Consider the following 19,409-nt stretch of genomic DNA (forward strand, 5'->3'; position numbering starts at 1 on the left):
TTTTGAATTTTGAGCAGTAAGATCATGGACCTTATTTGTTGATTGGTTGGTAGAGTGGCCACTGTCTGAGTGAGTTATTTGATCTCTGTCTGGATATTCTTGATATCTTCTGATTTCAATATGCGATTCACTCCTCTCTTAATATTTTTAAGTTCCTGTGATGTAGGCAGATTTGATACAGTATTTTGCAAAGATTCAAGTGCCAATTTTACATTGTTTAATTCAGAAGCATCAGCCACATTTTGCATAGCATTTTGGAGCAGGGCTATATCTGCCTGAGTGGGTGTTGATTGTTGTAAAATTTCAAGCTTTGTTTGGATATCATCGATCAAGTGATGAAAATGAGATAGCTCAGATTCAGTGTTGAGGTTTTCAAGCTTTGTGATCTGTTGCTGGACACTGATAAGTGTGTCTACAATACCGGGCAGGCGGGATTCTAGAGTTTCTTGTACATTTGCCAAATCACTTTGCACTGCTGCTATTGTACCTTCAAGATGGGTTATGGTACTTTGAATTTTTCCAAAATCTTCATATGTTTCAAGTTGCAGCTTAATATTTGCTACACTCCGAGTTATTGCACTCAAAGCATCAGAAGATGGCAAGTTGTTCATAAAATTTTCAAGTGTCTCAATTTTTAATTTAACCTCGGCTATGGCATTGTTCAAGGGGTCCAGATTAGGTATTTCCAGTGATTGAATCTGTTCTTTTAGAGTGGAAATCACTAGATCAAAATCTTCTTGTGATTTTATGCTTTTGACAATTGTTTGGAGCTGTGTCTGGACATTATTAATCTGCTCTTCCAATTGTTGTTTCAATTGCTCAGAGTTGGTGGTCTGGGTCTTAAATTTGGCTTGAAGAGCTGCTACAGCTTCTTCTAAACTTTGAAAATTATCCAATGTGGCCAAATCAGTATATTTCTGAAGCAATAATTTGAGTTCAGAATCAATTTTAAGAAGAGGGTCCATACATTGTGATTGTAAATTTGTAATTTCTAATTGAAGACTGGCATTGAGTGTGGTTTGTAAAGCTTGTAAATCACTTCTTAATTTCTTGACTCTGACATCAAGCATCAAAATCTCATCACTGTGATCTTCATGTCTTGTATGGCCAAATATATCATTAGGCATTTTTGTTTTAGCGCTTATTTATTATTGAATATCTAATTCTTAATTCTATAAAGAAAGGTATAAGCTTGTCATAAGATCCCGGGACTTCAATATATAGGCAGTCACCAGCAGAAACAGTATATACAGTACCAGAAACCATGTTTGAGTGCTTAATTCTGTAAATATTTCTCCCTATTGAAATCTTGACATCACCCTCAGGGGTTGTAATAAATTGCAATTGACCACCTACAGGTAATTGGTAATGATTTAAATTATTGTTAAATATGTACAATGTTTTAACTGTTTCATCATCAACATCTGTAAGTATGCTGTTCAGGTGAATAATTAACAAAGCACTTAGTTTAGATATTATATCAGAAGAGGCTTGTGGTGTTGGCAGGTCCATAATAGCCTGTTTTTTGAACCCAAATAAGTTCATAGGCATGTTTATTTATTTCAAATCATGCTCTGTAATTGGGCATTGATTGCCATTTTTCAAATCACAATGACCCCATGGTAAAGTATGTATGCCACATGACAAAATGCATCTCTTATTATCATGTGGGTCCAGAGCCACTTTTGTTACAATATTTGTAGTCAATAAGTGATTTTTACTCTGAATTCTGCATTCTGATGTTCTCATTAAATTCTGGGATTTGAGACAATCTTCATAATCTTTAAATTCAAGCTCTTGGTCTACAGTCACTCTGCCAATGCCCTTGGCTTTTTTGGCAACAACACCACTACATGTTTCAAAACTGTACATCTTGGCCCTTAACCCAGCAAATGCCAGAATAACATCACCAAGTGTCTCATCTTTTAACTTGCCAGGCACCTTTTTGTTGTGGGGTTGAATTCTTGTATGTTCACTGCTATCAAAATATTCAAGCAATTCAGGCTGTGACATATCTTGATAAACATCTTCTGTCTGAATATCAAGAACAAAACTATCTGTATCCATGTACATCAGTTTTACACGATCCTTATAAAAAGGCTTCAACACATCATAATACAATTTTAACATGTGTAATTTGGCCAATTCCAATATCACAGCCCCCACATAAATAGGCTTATCAAACTTAATCTTTGTTTTTTTCATGTTGAAGAGTGCCATATTTTCATCATAAATTCTTCTATAATTGAAATTAGGCTTTGCAATCAATTTTTTGCTCAGGCTGGGGTCAGTAATTATTTTAACATCGGTATGTTTTCTGACATTTTCAATAGTTTTGCCATACACAGAATTGCCCATCAATTTAAACAAGGCCTTATCAAATTGGCTCATTGCAGATGTTCGAAGCTCTGTGTTTGTATCAATATATGGCTTCAACCATCTTGAGTGCCTGAACCTCAAAACTTTTCCAATTTTGGTCACTTGAACACCATGATGCATCAGGAACTGGAGGTTTTTGTAATATATGACATAACCCTGTTTTGGCTCCATTGTCATCATCAATTTCTTCTGTTTAGAGCCAGGTGAGCACTCAACCTCGGGAATTGGGGGCAGATCAGAAAATGTGTTGTGTAAATCATCTGGAATTGTCAGATCAACCTCTAAGAAGAGGCCATAGTCACTGTCATCAAAATCCTTAAGATCTTCAATATTAAAATCTTCAACCCACTCAAGCCCTGCATATGGCAGTTTATCCATCATAGCATAACCATAGAGGCTGTTGGCATCTACATACAGTATATAATTTGATGGCAGTGCTGGATCATAATCAGGAATATATTTGTTATTTGCTCTGGCATATCTCTGAGAACATTGCACCATGCCCCCTCTTATACATTGCTCCATAAACAGATACATATCTTGATCTTGGATCAGATCCAATTGCATTTTAGTGTTTAAAAACATTGCAGACCATGCTAGGCCCGGAGCACTGTAAAAATACATTGGATCCAGCTTATAATTTTGCATAGAAGATTTTCTGAATGCCTGAAGTATATCAGCTAAGAGAGTGACATCAAGTTTTAAATATGCAATGTGATAATCACCAAATGTCTGGCATTTTAAATTGTTCCACATCAATTGGGCATGGTGATAATCTTCATCTGTGATTCCAGATCTTCTGATTTTGCTGTAGAACTCTTGTTGTGGTGGCAGAGAACACTCATCAAATTTAGAAAAATCTGTAACATAGTCATATGGATATACACCCTTCCGCCTAATTAATTTCAGGTCCTGATTTGGAAACATGGTACATGTGATTTTGAATTGATCATCAGATAATTGAGTGGCCAGTGTAGCCAGGCTAGCCGATAAATTCTGTATGAATCAAGAAATCTTAAGTGAATAGGAACACCATTCACTTCAATTTTCTTGCTAATAGCAATATATTTCTCATCATTTTCAGCTAAAATATTTAAATTCTGCTTGTCAAACCCCTCGTACCTGATCAAATGATGAAAATCATAATTGGATGCACCATGGCAAAATATGGGGACAAATTTTGGTCTCTGGATCTTAATATTACAGCTATTACACAGGGCCATTAAGAATTTACCATCTGTATGAGAATGGTGTTTCACCTTGATATTTATATCTGAAAATTCAGAATCACATACCGGGCATTTTTCTGCATTGTTGAAATCTTCAATCTGTTTCTCTGTTAAAGGCAACATAGGTTTTGATTTTAATAAGATATTAGATGCTATGTCACGGCACTCATTTTCTATTCTATGTGCAAATTCTTTGATGGCTTCTGGTCCCATGTATGAATCTTTTTTACTAACAACACCATCCTGTACAACAACATGATAAAAACTAGAAGGTTCATGTAACTGGTATGGTGTAATTGAAGATTCTTCAGGGTCTGGGCTACAGAATGCAAGACGTTTGAGATTTGATTCAAAATCACAGACTATATATGTTGGGTGTTCCAACAAGGCTTCAAACTTTTTGAATTTTGCATTTTCACTTGGCATTGGCATCACCATATGAACAGGTTTATAGTTGCCACAGTATTTTAAATGTTCAATTAACTTGTTTTTAGCAATTTCTGCATTCACTTGTTACGGGCTGCTAATTTAATAACTAACTAATTAACTCAATTAACTCAACTGAACTACGTAACTGAGCTTAGCAACGCAACAACGAAGAATCTTTCGCCTCACCTGCTGGGCAAATTAAACATTACATGAAATATAATACGGTCAGGATAAGTGCCTAACAGTCGGAGTTACCGAGAATAAACCTAGGAGGATTTGATTTTAAATACCTGAAATGACGTTACATAATACTACGGTGTTTCTGAATATACACATATATTAAAGCACATATAAATAGACAGTACATCTTGCCCTCTTTCACTCGATCTCACATTCATACTCTCATTCCATGGCATATGGCGACAATATGACAAATACAAAGGTTAGATTAGTTACTACTTTGACCATACTCTTGCTATGTCTTGGCTACATTGCCTTTTACAATTTATCGATTAGGATTTTAAGTATAAAGTGAATAATTGTTCCTTGTGCGAACCCCTTCTATCCTTTCTGAAGGTATAAATATATTCAATGAACTATTGTTTGCGGCTAACATAAACTCTCATCTTTAACATTTGATTACTCCGCCGGAAAACAGATGTCTAGGGTTGCCATAGCACTGATTTAGGTTATGCAATGATTTGATTCACGCAGATTCGCGGTAGATAGTCGTCATCTTTCTCACACACGCACATGGTTGGATCTTACCTTAGCTGCATTCCCTCTGACCTGGGTTGGGCGGAAGTGGTCCTACAGTTCTGGAAGACATCTGCACTCCAGTGTTGCACTTCGCGGTTATCCTGGTTGGCGAAAGTGGATCGGTCGGCGGCTCCCATCTGGCATAATCGGATCCTGGCTTCACTCGTTCACTGTCGACTCCATACGACAACTTGCGCAATAATAGGTCAGTTCTTCGCGGTCACTCGTAAGTACAGATACGTGACTTGGGCGATGAGACGAACGTACGCGATGAGCCATTCGCGGTTTCACATGGATATCAAAGGTTATTAACTTTCACTACTTTGGACGTTGTTTCGGACGATTGACACAGGTGGACGTGTCTGGCGTTATTCTCACATAACCACACGTATGTGCACGGATGCGTTGACGGCAAGGGGAGGACGACCCCCTGGTTCTATATTCTGCTCTACTCCATGGCTCTGAAACACTCACTCGAGGAAAACAAATCCAGACCTCGAGTCTGCTTGCAACTCGCAGCTCGGTCGCGCGGAGCTCACACTCTGGTGGCGATTCTAGGCAAAACTGTGTAAAACTGTGTCTCGCTATTCCAAATCATCCCTTTTATTCCAGATTTGAACGAGGTGACGCGCTACCCTCTATGATCAGGTGCTTGTTTATTGTTTCTGGTGCTTTGACCGTTGTCCTCCTATCCTGGCCAATGCTCACTCAGGTCCTTAACCCCTGGCAGCAGCCCCTCGCGCAGAGATTAGGCTAACTCTTCGTCTTTTGTATTCAGTCACGAAACGCAGGAACAACTCCGTAGGGTAGCTTCTCCCTTTCAATCCGGCGATGAATCTTTAATAATTCATAACTCCCGTAGTTCTGTTCTGATTAGGCTCAAGTCTTGGAATCAGTACTTTCATGATGTGTTCTTCCGCTGGTTGAAATCTCATCCAATTCGGTCCATTGGTTTAGAAGTTGCATTTTTCTTGATATTCCCATAAGAATGCATGTAAATCCGAATTCGGGCGAAAAACGGTGGTTGAGCAAGCTAGTGCTGGCTAAGGCAGTTCGCTAGACACCTGTATTCGCGACGGATATTAATATTATTAATTGCAATTAATTCATACTAACGGGCAATTAGATTAATTACTTGTCACTCAATATTTGACCGTTATATTGCATTTTCACTTGGCATTGGCATCACCATATGAACAGGTTTATAGTTGCCACAGTATTTTAAATGTTCAATTAACTTGTTTTTAGCAATTTCTGCATTCACTTCCCGAACCCCATTCACCATTTTTTGACCATCAAATACAGTTAAACATCTTCTGCACAACTTAAATATTGTCTTAGATTTGTCTAATTGTTTTCTGACTAAAGCTTCAAGACTGTGTATCAGAGTGTAATGATATGTGCCATCCCCTTCAATTAAGAGCAGATCAATCGGAACAGCAGAATCATCATCAAATGTACTGATTCTGAGAGGTGCTATCAAGCAATTGCCACGGCCAGTGGAACAAATAAATACATTAATAGATAATTGTTTACCATTGATATCCCGGGCCTTTTTTTTTCAAATTTATCAATATTCTGAACAGACATTGGATATTCTAAACCCTCCATTGCCTCATCAAAATCGTGCTCATGTTGTTTGTAATAACTTATTCTCTGAGAATTCCTTGAAACTGGAAACAAAGCAGCTAAAATACACCACAAAAAGCATTTCTGGTCGGTATTTTCTATATTAACCACGGCTCTTTTGTTTTTAATATTGGCAGGTAATGGCAGATATGTAGATCCTTGTAATGGGCTGAATTCAGAAATATTAACATATAACTTGTGTGGAGATCCGCATAGGCTCCATTCAGACTCTTTTGCTGCAAATTCAGAGTGTTTAATATTCAATTGGTCTATCAAACTGCTTATTATTTTGTCTGAATTTGCATTTGAATATACAGGTACAGTTTCTGTTATGTGGGGCTGTGTAAATTTTGTGCCATTTGGTTACTTATATTGTGCAAACAATTTGAGGGACAGCTTATAAGAGCCATTTTGTGCATTTAGAATTGCCTGCACATCAGCATTTATATTGTTCAAAAAATTCTTAATGCCACATCTTGTCTCTGATTCATACCGGTAATCCTTAATTTGGCCATTAAAACTGCTATGGATGAGTTCATAGCGTGGCTGCTTTGCCGCTCTAGCATTAACAGGTGCTTCATGCTTCCTTTTCAGACCAGATGTAGATATGCCATTTGCCATTTGTAATATGCCTTGCTTAATATTTTATGGCATCTTGGACACATTTTTGTGGCCTTTCTGTATTTCTTAGAGTCACAAATATGCCGGTGCCTAGACCAATTAGAACTAGATATATTTTTTTTACACTGATTGCAATATTTTTGATTTGTCATTTTTATTGTTTATTTATATAAAATTTCTTGGTCCAAAAAAACAGAACTATGCCAAAACAATTATAACAGCAGTTAGTGGCTGAGTGGATGCTTTTATACCCAGACAACAGCAATAACTAGGCTCGGGTGATCCCCAATATAGAGTAGTTTTGCTCTTTTATGCTGTTGTACAACACACTTTACCAGGTTTCAGATCTGGGAGCTATCAGTTGTATATCAATTAGCAGTAATTATTCTCAAAATCTCACGTGTGGAGATATTATTTTGCCACATGTATTTCAATCTCATATTTTATCAAGACTCAAACCCGAGCCTCTTGTTTACAAAGCAACAATATTAACACTTTGCAATCAGGGGAGGCTTCACATTTTATCAGGACTCAAACCCAGAAGCCTCTTGATTACAAGGCAATAAAAACCAAGGGGCTATGCACCATACTCTACTGGGTCTCAGAACCCAGGAGCTATGAGCTTTATATCAATGTACACATGGCAGAATCAATCTGAGGGGGGGCTCACCATTTCTACACTAGAATTCAATTCCTGGGATTTTGACAGAAAAACACACTGTAAACAATAAGATCATATGGGAACTTGGCATAGTTTTAAGTGTAGGCAAATCTGTCTGTTGAGGCTTCTTCTTTTCTACACTAGAATCCAGAATTCTTAAAATTAAGAGCATATCACACTTGAAGAATTGGGGTATAAGCCCCTCTTGGCATTGTTTTAAGTGTAGGCAAATCGGCTGTTTAATCAAATAACCTCTTCTTTTCTACACTTATAAGTGGTGCTCATCCTATTGTAAATACAAGTACTGCAATAGGTAATAGGCACGGTGGAATATGTCGGCGAAAAGACGAGAACGTCCACAAGACAGATACCATGTCTTGTTGCATTCCAAGGCAGTGTCTATCACCTATTATCTAACGTAACAATATTCCAAACTTTTTGTGAGGAGTGTATTTCGAGAGACATTCAACTGAAAACCTTGAAAGTCCGACAAGAATTATAGAGTAGGGATGGCCAGATCCGGATCCGGTTGGTAAAATTTTTCGGATCCGGATCCGCGGATCCGGAATTTTCAGATCCGGATCCAGAATTTTCGGATCCGGATCCAAAACGGACCCGGTACTTTTGGATCCGGATCCGGAATTTTCGGATCCGGATCCGTTTTGCCATCCCACATGCGCTTCTTTGGAAAGTAATAATGTGCTAATATACATATATATATATATATATATATATATATATATATATATATATATATATATATATATATATATATAATATACATACATACACATATTTATATAGTGTGTGTACGCTAGGGATGGCCAGATCCGGATCTTGGCGGATCCGGATCCAAAAAATTTTCGGATCCGGATCCGCGGATCCGGTATTTTCAGATCCGGATCCGGATCCGGATCCGTTTTGCCATCCCAGATGCGCTTCTTTGGAAAGTAAGAATCTGCTTATACCATATTGTTACCTGCTAATACACACATATATATATAATATATATACACATATATATATATGGTGTGTGTGCGCGCGTGCGCGATTTGTAATTAATTAATACACTTACAAGGGAGGTCTAAGTCTCCCCCTCCGATTTCCATGAAACTTGGCAGGTGTAAAGAGCCTCCTCCCCCCTCCTCAAATGTCAAGATGAGGAGAAATTGAAGTGGGGATGTGACCCCGAAACCACGTAAATATGGCATAGGAAGAAACAGGGGGCGTAGGGCCTCTCTATACACCTGTCAAATTTCATGGGAATCGGAGAGGGTCAAGGGGGTCAGATCCCCACTTCAATTTGTCCTCATCTTGACATTTGAGGGGATCTTGCCCCCTAAAACAGTTTTTAGCTGAAACAAAAAAAAAACACGTATTTCTTCCTTTGGGCCCCTCTATACACCTGCCAAGTTTCATGGAAATCGGAGGGACACAGGGGTCAGATCCTCACTTCAATTTGTCCTCATCATGACATTTGAGGGGGTTTTGCCCCCTAAAACCGTTTTTTAGCTGGAACAAAAAAAACACGTATTTCTTCCTTTGGGCCCGTTTATACACACACCTGCCAAGTATCATGGAAATCGGAGGGGGACACAGGGGTCAGATCCTCACTTCAATTTGTCCTCATCATGACATTTGAGGGGGTTTTGCCCCCTAAAACAGTTTTTTAGCTGGAACAAAAAAAACACGTATTTCTTCCTTTGGGCCCGTTTATACACACACCTGCCAAGTATCATGGAAATCGGAGGGGGACACAGGGGTCAGATCCTCACTTCAATATGTCCTCATCTTGAGATTTGAGGGAGTTTTAACCCTAAAACCGTTTTTTTTTAGCTGAAACCAAAAAACACACGTATTTCTTCTTTTGGGCCCGTTTATACACACACCTGCCAAGTATCATGGAAATCGGAGGGGGACACAGGGGTCAGATCCTCACTTCAATTTGTCCTCATCATGACATTTGAGGGGGTTTTGCCCCCTAAAACCGTTTTTTAGCTGGAACAAAAAAAACACGTATTTCTTCCTTTGGGCCCGTTTATACACACACCTGCCAAGTATCATGGAAATCGGAGGGGGACACAGGGGTCAGATCCTCACTTCAATATGTCCTCATCTTGAGATTTGAGGGAGTTTTAACCCTAAAACCGTTTTTTTTAGCTGAAACCAAAAAACACACGTATTTCTTCTTTTGGGCCCGTTTATACACACACCTGCCAAGTATCATGGAAATCGGAGGGGGACACAGGGGTCAGATCCTCACTTCAATTTGTCCTCATCATGACATTTGAGGGGGTTTTGCCCCCTAAAACAGTTTTTTAGCTGGAACAAAAAAAACACGTATTTCTTCCTTTGGGCCCGTTTATACACACACCTGCCAAGTATCATGGAAATCGGAGGGGGACACAGGGGTCAGATCCTCACTTCAATTTGTCCTCATCATGACATTTGAGGGGGTTTTGCCCCCTAAAACCGTTTTTTAGCTGGAACAAAAAAAACACGTATTTCTTCCTTTGCGCCCGTTTATACACACACCTGCCAAGTATCATGGAAATCGGAGGGGGACACAGGGGTCAGATCCTCACTTCAATTTGTCCTCATCTTAAGATTTGAGGGAGTTTTAACCCTAAAACCGTTTTTTTTAGCTGAAACCAAAAAAAACACGTATTTCTTCTTTTGGGCCCGTTTATACACACACCTGCCAAGTATCATGGAAATCGGAGGGGGACACAGGGGTCAGATCCTCACTTCAATTTGTCCTCATCATGACATTTGAGGGGGTTTTGCCCCCTAAAACCGTTTTTTAGCTGGAACAAAAAAAACACGTATTTCTTCCTTTGGGCCCGTTTATACACACACCTGCCAAGTATCATGGAAATCGGAGGGGGACACAGGGGTCAGATCCTCACTTCAATTTGTCCTCATCATGACATTTGAGGGGGTTTTGCCCCCTAAAACAGTTTTTTAGCTGGAACAAAAAAAACACGTATTTCTTCCTTTGGGCCCGTTTATACACACACCTGCCAAGTATCATGGAAATCGGAGGGGGACACAGGGGTCAGATCCTCACTTCAATTTGTCCTCATCATGAAATTTGAGGGGGTTTTGCCCCCTAAAACCGTTTTTTAGCTGGAACAAAAAAAAACACGTATTTCTTCCTTTGGGCCCGTTTATACACACACCTGCCAAGTATCATGGAAATCGGAGGGGGACACAGGGGTCAGATCCTCACTTCAATTTGTCCTCATCATGACATTTGAGGGGGTTTTGCCCCCTAAAACCGTTTTTTAGCTGGAACAAAAAAAACACGTATTTCTTCCTTTGGGCCCGTTTATACACACACCTGCCAAGTATCATGGAAATCGGAGGGGGACACAGGGGTCAGATCCTCACTTCAATTTGTCCTCATCATGACATTTGAGGGGGTTTTGCCCCCTAAAACAGTTTTTTAGCTGGAACAAAAAAAACACGTATTTCTTCCTTTGGGCCCGTTTATACACACACCTGCCAAGTATCATGGAAATCGGAGGGGGACACAGGGGTCAGATCCTCACTTCAATTTGTCCTCATCTTGAGATTTGAGGGAGTTTTAACCCTAAAACCGTTTTTTTAGCTGAAACCAAAAAAAACACGTATTTCTTCTTTTGGGCCCGTTTATACACACACCTGCCAAGTATCATGGAAATCGGAGGGGGACACAGGGGTCAGATCCTCACTTCAATTTGTCCTCATCATGACATTTGAGGGGGTTTTGCCCCCTAAAACCGTTTTTTAGCTGGAACAAAAAAAAACACGTATTTCTTCCTTTGGGCCCGTTTATACACACACCTGCCAAGTATCATGGAAATCGGAGGGGGACACAGGGGTCAGATCCTCACTTCAATTTGTCCTCATCATGACATTTGAGGGGGTTTTGCCCCCTAAAACAGTTTTTTAGCTGGAACAAAAAAAAACACGTATTTCTTCCTTTGGGCCCGTTTATACACACACCTGCCAAGTATCATGGAAATCGGAGGGGGACACAGGGGTCAGATCCTCACTTCAATTTGTCCTCATCATGACATTTGAGGGGGTTTTGCCCCCTAAAACAGTTTTTTAGCTGGAACAAAAAAAACACGTATTTCTTCCTTTGGGCCCGTTTATACACACACCTGCCAAGTATCATGGAAATCGGAGGGGGACACAGGGGTCAGATCCTCACTTCAATTTGTCCTCATCTTGAGATTTGAGGGAGTTTTAACCCTAAAACCGTTTTTTTAGCTGAAACCAAAAAAAAACACGTATTTCTTCTTTTGGGACCGTTTATACACACACCTGCCAAGTATCATGGAAATCGGAGGGGGACACAGGGGTCAGATCCTCACTTCAATTTGTCCTCATCATGACATTTGAGGGGGTTTTGCCCCCTAAAACCGTTTTTTAGCTGGAACAAAAAAAAAAACACGTATTTCTTCCTTTGGGCCCGTTTATACACACACCTGCCAAGTATCATGGAAATCGGAGGGGGACACAGGGGTCAGATCCTCACTTCAATTTGTCCTCATCATGACATTTGAGGGGGTTTTGCCCCCTAAAACAGTTTTTTAGCTGGAACAAAAAAAAACACGTATTTCTTCCTTTGGGCCCGTTTATACACACACCTGCCAAGTATCATGGAAATCGGAGGGGGACACAGGGGTCAGATCCTCACTTCAATTTGTCCTCATCTTGACATTTGAGGGGGTTTTTGCCCCCTAAAACAGTTTTTTAGCTGAAACAAAAAAAAACATGTATTTCTTCCATTGGGCCCCACTATACACCTGCCAAGTTTCATGGAAATCGGAGGGACACAGGGGTCAGATCTCCACTTCAATTTGTCCTCATCTTGACATTTGAGGGGATTTTGCCCCCTAAAACCTTTTTTTAGCTGAAACAAAAAACACGTATTTCTTCCTTTGGGCCCGACTATACGCCTGCCAAGTTTCGTGGAAATCGGAGGGGGACACTTAGATAACTTCCCTTCTTAGTCTTACTCTTTGTAATTATATAACACTGCATATATTATAATGTTTTATTTTAATTTGTAAAACTGTAACTGTAGAACAATTGTATAATTTTTGTATAACATTTCTATCTTCTTATGTGTGTTAAAGGTTTCATCCTGGAATGGAATGTCTCACATTTATGTGTGTTTCCATTTCCAACACATTCGAATGAATACATATTCGTTTCAATGGCATTTACAAAATCACCTCTGACATTTTATGTTTAACAAGTAAGATTATTTTTGTCCACGAGTGTGTTAGCCGATGCGTAGCAAAGTATTTTAGGAACAACACTTGAAAAAAAAAATTGTAGGACTAACTAATGAAAAATTTCTTTGTAATCTAAAATCATAATACCTTTTAAGGTGTGGTAATATTATAATGGGATTGAGATAGTTCCGATCCGAATCGGATCCGGGACTCTCGGATCCGGATCCAGATCCGAAACTTTCAGACCCGGATCCGGATAGAAATAGTGACTTTGAGACACCCGGAATTTTCGGATCCGGATCCAGATCCGTAACTTTTGGATCCGTTTGGCCATCCCTATTATAGAGCAGACTATGCACGAATCTCAAGGCTGCAACACTGGTCAAGTGGATTTCAAACCCCCATCTTTGTCATTTTAAAGATGGCGTCTCCTCCACACACTTCAACCAGTGAAGAGCAGGGCCTAAAACTTATAGAAATTCTGACAAATGAAAATTCAATGGCATTGTTATTTTAAATGCAATGCAGGCTAATTTTATTATTCAAATGCTCTCCGTAGATTAAAAATAAAAGAAATAAAAAACAGAATTGAAGTAACAGGAATGACAATACGTTTAACCTGGGTCAAGTCACATTATCAAAATTTTGGAAACTAAATGGTCCATATGTACGCAAAAAAAATAAGCAAGGGGAAATTCAATCTGTCCTGAAATTGAAACCATGGTACACAGATCGGTCATAGGGGATTAAGAAAAAAATGAAAGAAAATTGGAAGGCATGGTGCAAAAGTGAATTTCAAAATGTAGACATTTTATCAGAACATGGCTATTTTCAATAGAATCAGAGCCTAATTTACAAAAGTGAAAAGTACAAGAAAAGTGGCAGTATTACTAAAGCGCATCTGGTCAGGACATACATAAATTTTCAAATTGTACAAAACCCTAATTATATGTGTGGCAATAAGACAGGAAAGAAACCTATTCCACAAAAGAATAATAAACTGTACAATTTCTGTTCCACCGTGTTCGGAATCGTTGATATATTGTTATATTTTTTTGGAAAATGTGGAATTGTAGTAGAGCAAAAGTTATTTGGGTGAATAATTAAATGTTTTTGTGCAGAAAGTAATGTAGAAAATGTACAAAAGGAAGGAGTTTGAAGGATTGTGTATGGGGGAAAACTGCAAAAGATAGTAATCCCCATCACTGGCATACGCAGGATTTTTTTTCTGGTAGGATTGGAATATTAAAGATACATATTTCGTATATCTGGAGCTTTTCACTTTATTTAAATTGTACTCAAAGAAAAAATGGCAATCGGAAGTCATTTAAGGAGGGTTTACATTTGCTTACCACTATGGTGTTTCCCTAATTATTTACTGTATTCAATTTGAAAATTTTGATGTTCTCAAAATTTCGCGGGTTGGCTCCTCCCTGCATACGCCAGTGATCCCAATGAAATAAATAAATGCGTCTTCGGCACGTCACTGATAATACCTAATTGTTTTAAAGATGTAATTAAATTCCACTGGGAAGTTTTGAAATACCACACTGTAATCAAGATAAACGGACGAATTTCATCTTCGTGAAACTTACCCTTTTCAAATAGTCCATTCCGGTGTCGACTCCGGGGAACATGACGAAGAGTAGTTGGACGTCGCCATAGACATTCTGCGTCACGTAGTTGGAGATCTGATTGGAACCCTCATTGAATGTGGCGATCGTGATGTCATATCTCCACAACTGGCGCTGAAGTCGGTCCACGAGATGGAAGTACAGCCACGCTGCAGGAAAGAAAACAGGTCTTGGACAAATATATCTTGTATTCAAATAACGAGCGGCTAGGGGCAGTATTAGCACCTTGGGAAATACATGCTAACAGAACCAAACCTAACCTGCCTAACCTATCCAGGTATCCATATAATAGCTTAAATAGATAAAATATAACTTGTCAGACCTATTTGCATGCTTATTTATGCTATTATACGCTTACGTGGATATGTTAGGCAGGTCAGGTTTGGTGCTGTTCGCTGTATTTCCTAAGGTGCTAATGCTGTCCCTAGCCGCTCGTATCCAAATGGGGCTGGTCAGGCAAAGCTAATTGTAGATGGCAGCACGATAGTTGTGTCCATGCCTTTTAGACAGGCAGCTATTCTCTTACTGTATTCAAATAGATGGAGAATTCGTTGTTGGACGCGCTGTTACAATATATTGCACATTTAATTTGATTTTAACCTGAGAAATGATGTAGGAACACAATATATGAATATAAGTGCCTATATAGAACTAGTTTCAGAAATGATAACCGTTATAGAAAACTCAACAAACGTTAAAATATGCATGGTTCTTGTTTACGTCATTTGCAATTTTCACAATTTAAACGTCTTATTGATGTGAGTTAGTGCGTTAAAGAATAGTTCATAATTGAATAGTTCATGACTGTACTATAATTTTCATTGTTGTTCTTAATAATTGACTTCATTTACATGATATCACACTAATCGACATGGTTCTTAAAAACGGTCCGCTATTTTACATATACATTTATGGGGGAAAATGGCTATTTAGAAAAATATATTCTGTCTCACGTCTCCAAAGGCCTTCCCGGTTACGTAGTGGTAACTTTGTAGTCTTGTAATCAAGGAGTCCCGCGTTCGATAGCCAATGGACGCGCGTAATGATTCGGATCCCACTTTAAACTGTAGCTCCAGTCCCGATTAGCCTATCTATGAATAAAGTAGATTTAAAATTTAATTTCAACACTACATCGACTAAATATGCACCTTCACCTTAGCAACATCTTTCGAAAAATGTTGGTCCTTTAATTGACATTTATTTTCATATTGAGTTCTGGTGTTATGAATTAGTTCCCTATTCCAAAAAACAGCAAGATTTCCATACATTTTAAACCTCAAATGATCGAGTACTCACCCATCTCGTCGGAAGGCTGGTAGGCTAGGACCTGTACTTTGAAGAGCCACTGCTGGTTGATGGCGATAAGGAGGTCGGCCAGCTGCTCCCTTAGGAAGTCCATGACAGCCAGTTCTTCGGGACTGGCTGGATTGCCCTGGTGGAGGAGAACACAGACGACGGCGAGGATGAACCATGGCATCACGGATGGTCGTGGTGCCTGAGAGCAAAGAATGAAACCATTACTTCACCATCGACAAGGGCCGAACAAGGTTTCAATTTTTCATGAGGAAACATGTTACTTAAGGGCACGAGGTACAATTTCAACGTCCAGCCAGACGCGAGTAACCTAAATTGCTCCTCCCCCACCGACCTTCCCTCGCGGCGAGCTGGGGAAGGGGAGGTCTGTGCTCTGGATGGTTATAGGAGAGGGGGAAAACTTATCATTACGCTTATGGGAGTATTATTTTACTTGTTCTCTGGGAATATTAAACTTCCAATGGTGTAGAAAAACACAGAAGCGGGAACAAGACAGGTTGAAGATTTGATTTGTGTTAGGAAAAGTCGAAACTTCAATTTAATTAGCCGTAACTTGAAGTTGTTGTCCATAAGTAATACAATGGAATCTATAAATATTCACCATATTTTTTTACAGAACGTATCTAGCTTTACAATCAACTTAAAAAACCGGTTCCACTTGCATCATAGGGAGAAATTCATACTCTCTCATACTTTTTTTTAGTAGCAGCAGCAGTGCACATTCCGACGATGTTGAAGTAAATGCACGACTGGTGCAAAACTATTCATTCATTTTGTTTTGTGCATATACGAGAGCATAATCCGCTCAATTTACTTCCCTAAACCACAGCCCGCTACGATCCTTCCAGCCTCGGCACTCGACTAGCTCTCATGTTATTCCAAGAACTTACAATTTATGCCGCTTGGCGCTAATGTCGGACCAGTCGTTTTCACGTTCAGAAGACACAACGGCGCTTATGGAGAAACCGCACAGTGTTGCCAATACAGCACTAGCTCATGTCGCCGGGAAATGATGAACTTCCATCACAATGTAGGTGTTACATATTTTATATAAAATGATAATTATATGTAATTATTAATATTAATATTATACTGTGAACATTACAGTTCATTAGCATGTCATTTTCCCATTAGATTTAATTTAATACACAGGCACATTTAATATTCATTCGACTTTCTCTGTAATTATTTCATAGAATAACATTGAGATATGGTAATGTGTTACATATATATATATATAAATTCATTATTGTCTATGAATTTATGTGTACGTTGGAAACTGAAAGGTGATCTTCATTTCAGTATTAATGTCGACAGTAATCTAAACAAAAACAACGTGTATTTGCGACAGCACTAATGTTGCTCACAACAGCAGCATTGGAAATAATTGTCAATTATTAAATTAAAGTCATTGCAATTCTATTATAACAAACTGAATGAATTTAATATTTTTACTGAATGGAAATAAAATAACAACTCGAAAACTTGGAAGTGATTAGCCGGAATGCTGCGGTGAGTCGGCTCAAGATGGCCAGACAACGTCCCCTTACTTCGCGCGCGGTTCGGGTTAAAAAGAAACTCCAAATGCATGAAGTTATATTTCTGGGAACCTTTGAGTGGTTATAAAAAATAATTTCATTATTTTCTTCACAACTTTGTCGCTGGAAGTTTGTTACTTGGAATTACAGAACAAAAAATGGCCAGCGACGACATTTTTTACTGCACGAATATAAAAAATCTCCACATACTTTATTTAAATATTTTTAATGCGAATATGCTTTAAAGTATTGATAAATTCTGAGCACCACCATCACCTATGACAATGGACATTTCCACTCAATTTTTTTTACAACAATTTTAAAAACTACACCCTGGAAAAATGACCCCTGCAAGTTTTCGCGTTTCTCTGCGTCCAGTTTAAGGCAGAAACGAGACTTCCAAAGTTGCGAGGCTAGCGTTGCGCTGAAAACACGCCGCCGCCATGTTACTACGTCACTCCTTAGGGAGAGCTCGTTTGTCGTCTGCTTCGAGCGTCCAGTTCCGGATGGGTAGGTAGCCCCCGGTGAGCGAACACGTGCAGCAGTTTTACAAATCTGTACCGATTTAAATAATGGAAGAAGGGGCGATAGGAGAAAGGAAAGCTATGCTTTGTAATGACATTCTTCTATGAAATATCCCTGCTGCTCACGTGTAAGATAAATGAAAGGGTTCAGCTGCGTGTGTGTTCTCAGGCCATGCGAAAAATATTGCTTATAAAATTGGTTGCTGACCAGACACTCAAAAATATTTTTTAAACTTATATTTATCGTTATTTACCGTAACCTATATAGTGCAAAATATGCATTTTCACATTCTTCACTTTATTTATAAAGCTTATTTAACTTTCTTTTCCATAAAGCAATTTCAGTTTGTGTTCCATTTCTGTTGCGCAAATTATGATCAAATATTTTTGTGCAGATTACATTAGTTGCACAGTACATATCTATACTTAGTTTATGTATAATTATTACAAGGAAATAATGTGTATAACCATGGGCGTATTTAAGGGGGATTCAACGGGTCCGACCCTCCCTTTTTGGTTGACTAAAATTATTAGTTTCCTTGTTCTATCCGCTTGTTCATAAAAAAATCCTTCGGACTTATTTCATTCTCTTAAATTAGAGACGTATAGGACGGGATACGGATGGGAAGGAAATTTCGTAATTCCACACACCAGATGGGACTGCAGACCAATATCTGCAATTTCCTGATAGTTTCGGAATTTCTGCGATAAGAAACTACATTGAGACTGTCAAATCAGTTATTTTTTCCCCCTCGAATCATATTAAAGAAATTTGGTTCTTAAAAACGTAGGGATACAAGATGAACAGAAAAGTATCAAAACTAATAAGTAGTGTGACTACATACACACAACTTTGTCCGGTCCAGCACCCCTCCCCCCCTGCTCCCCAACAAGCTTCCGGCCAGCAGCGTCCTGGATTTTCACTTACGAAATAAAGGAACCCTAATCATACCAAAAGTTGATCCACCCCTCCCCCCCGTGAATTATATATACGCCCATGTTTACAACAATATCCCATACTGAAATGGTACGATATAATTATTTTGAATTTTGTAATGCGAAAAAAGCCGCCTCATCTCGTTACCCCGAACGCATTAATTGGTCGGTTCACAACTTCACCACTAAGGATCGTATCGAGACGAGACATGGCAGCCTTGGTCTCGTTCTCGTCGAGAGTTGTAAATGTCGTGTTTATTTGTAAATGTCTCATTGACAGTCTCGTCTCAATTTATAAACATCCGTCTCGGTTTGGGAGGGCAATTCTCGTTCTCGTCTCAAGTCTAGAAAAATATAGAATTAACAACGTATGCAAAGGCTTATCATTATAAATACAAAAAAAACTTTTTTTAATATATATACATATATATATATTTTTTTTGAGACTCCTCGTTTCGACGGTACAGCCCTCGAAAACTAAATATTATCCTGCTTATATAGGCAAACCAAACAGCAGATTCA

The 19,409-nt window shown here is 38.9% G+C and overlaps 1 protein-coding gene across 1 annotated transcript in view; it reads right to left on the reverse strand.

Annotated features, from left to right (window-relative positions):
• Positions 1–19,409, reverse strand: part of LOC145997000 (uncharacterized) — a 72,538-nt gene that overhangs the window by 48,374 nt on the left and 4,755 nt on the right. Inside the window, exons 2-3 of the mRNA XM_083133613.1 lie at positions 15,872–16,070; positions 14,537–14,724 (exon numbers count right to left, since the gene is read on the reverse strand). Coding sequence (XP_082989739.1) covers positions 14,537–14,724; positions 15,872–16,052 — 369 coding nt within the window. The 5' untranslated portion in view covers positions 16,053–16,070. The remainder of the gene's footprint in view (positions 1–14,536; positions 14,725–15,871; positions 16,071–19,409) is intronic.

Source organism: Lepisma saccharinum, chromosome 13 (assembly GCF_977018435.1).
Source record: "Lepisma saccharinum chromosome 13, izLepSacc3.1, whole genome shotgun sequence".
NCBI classification, from domain to species: domain Eukaryota; kingdom Metazoa; phylum Arthropoda; class Insecta; order Zygentoma; family Lepismatidae; genus Lepisma; species Lepisma saccharinum.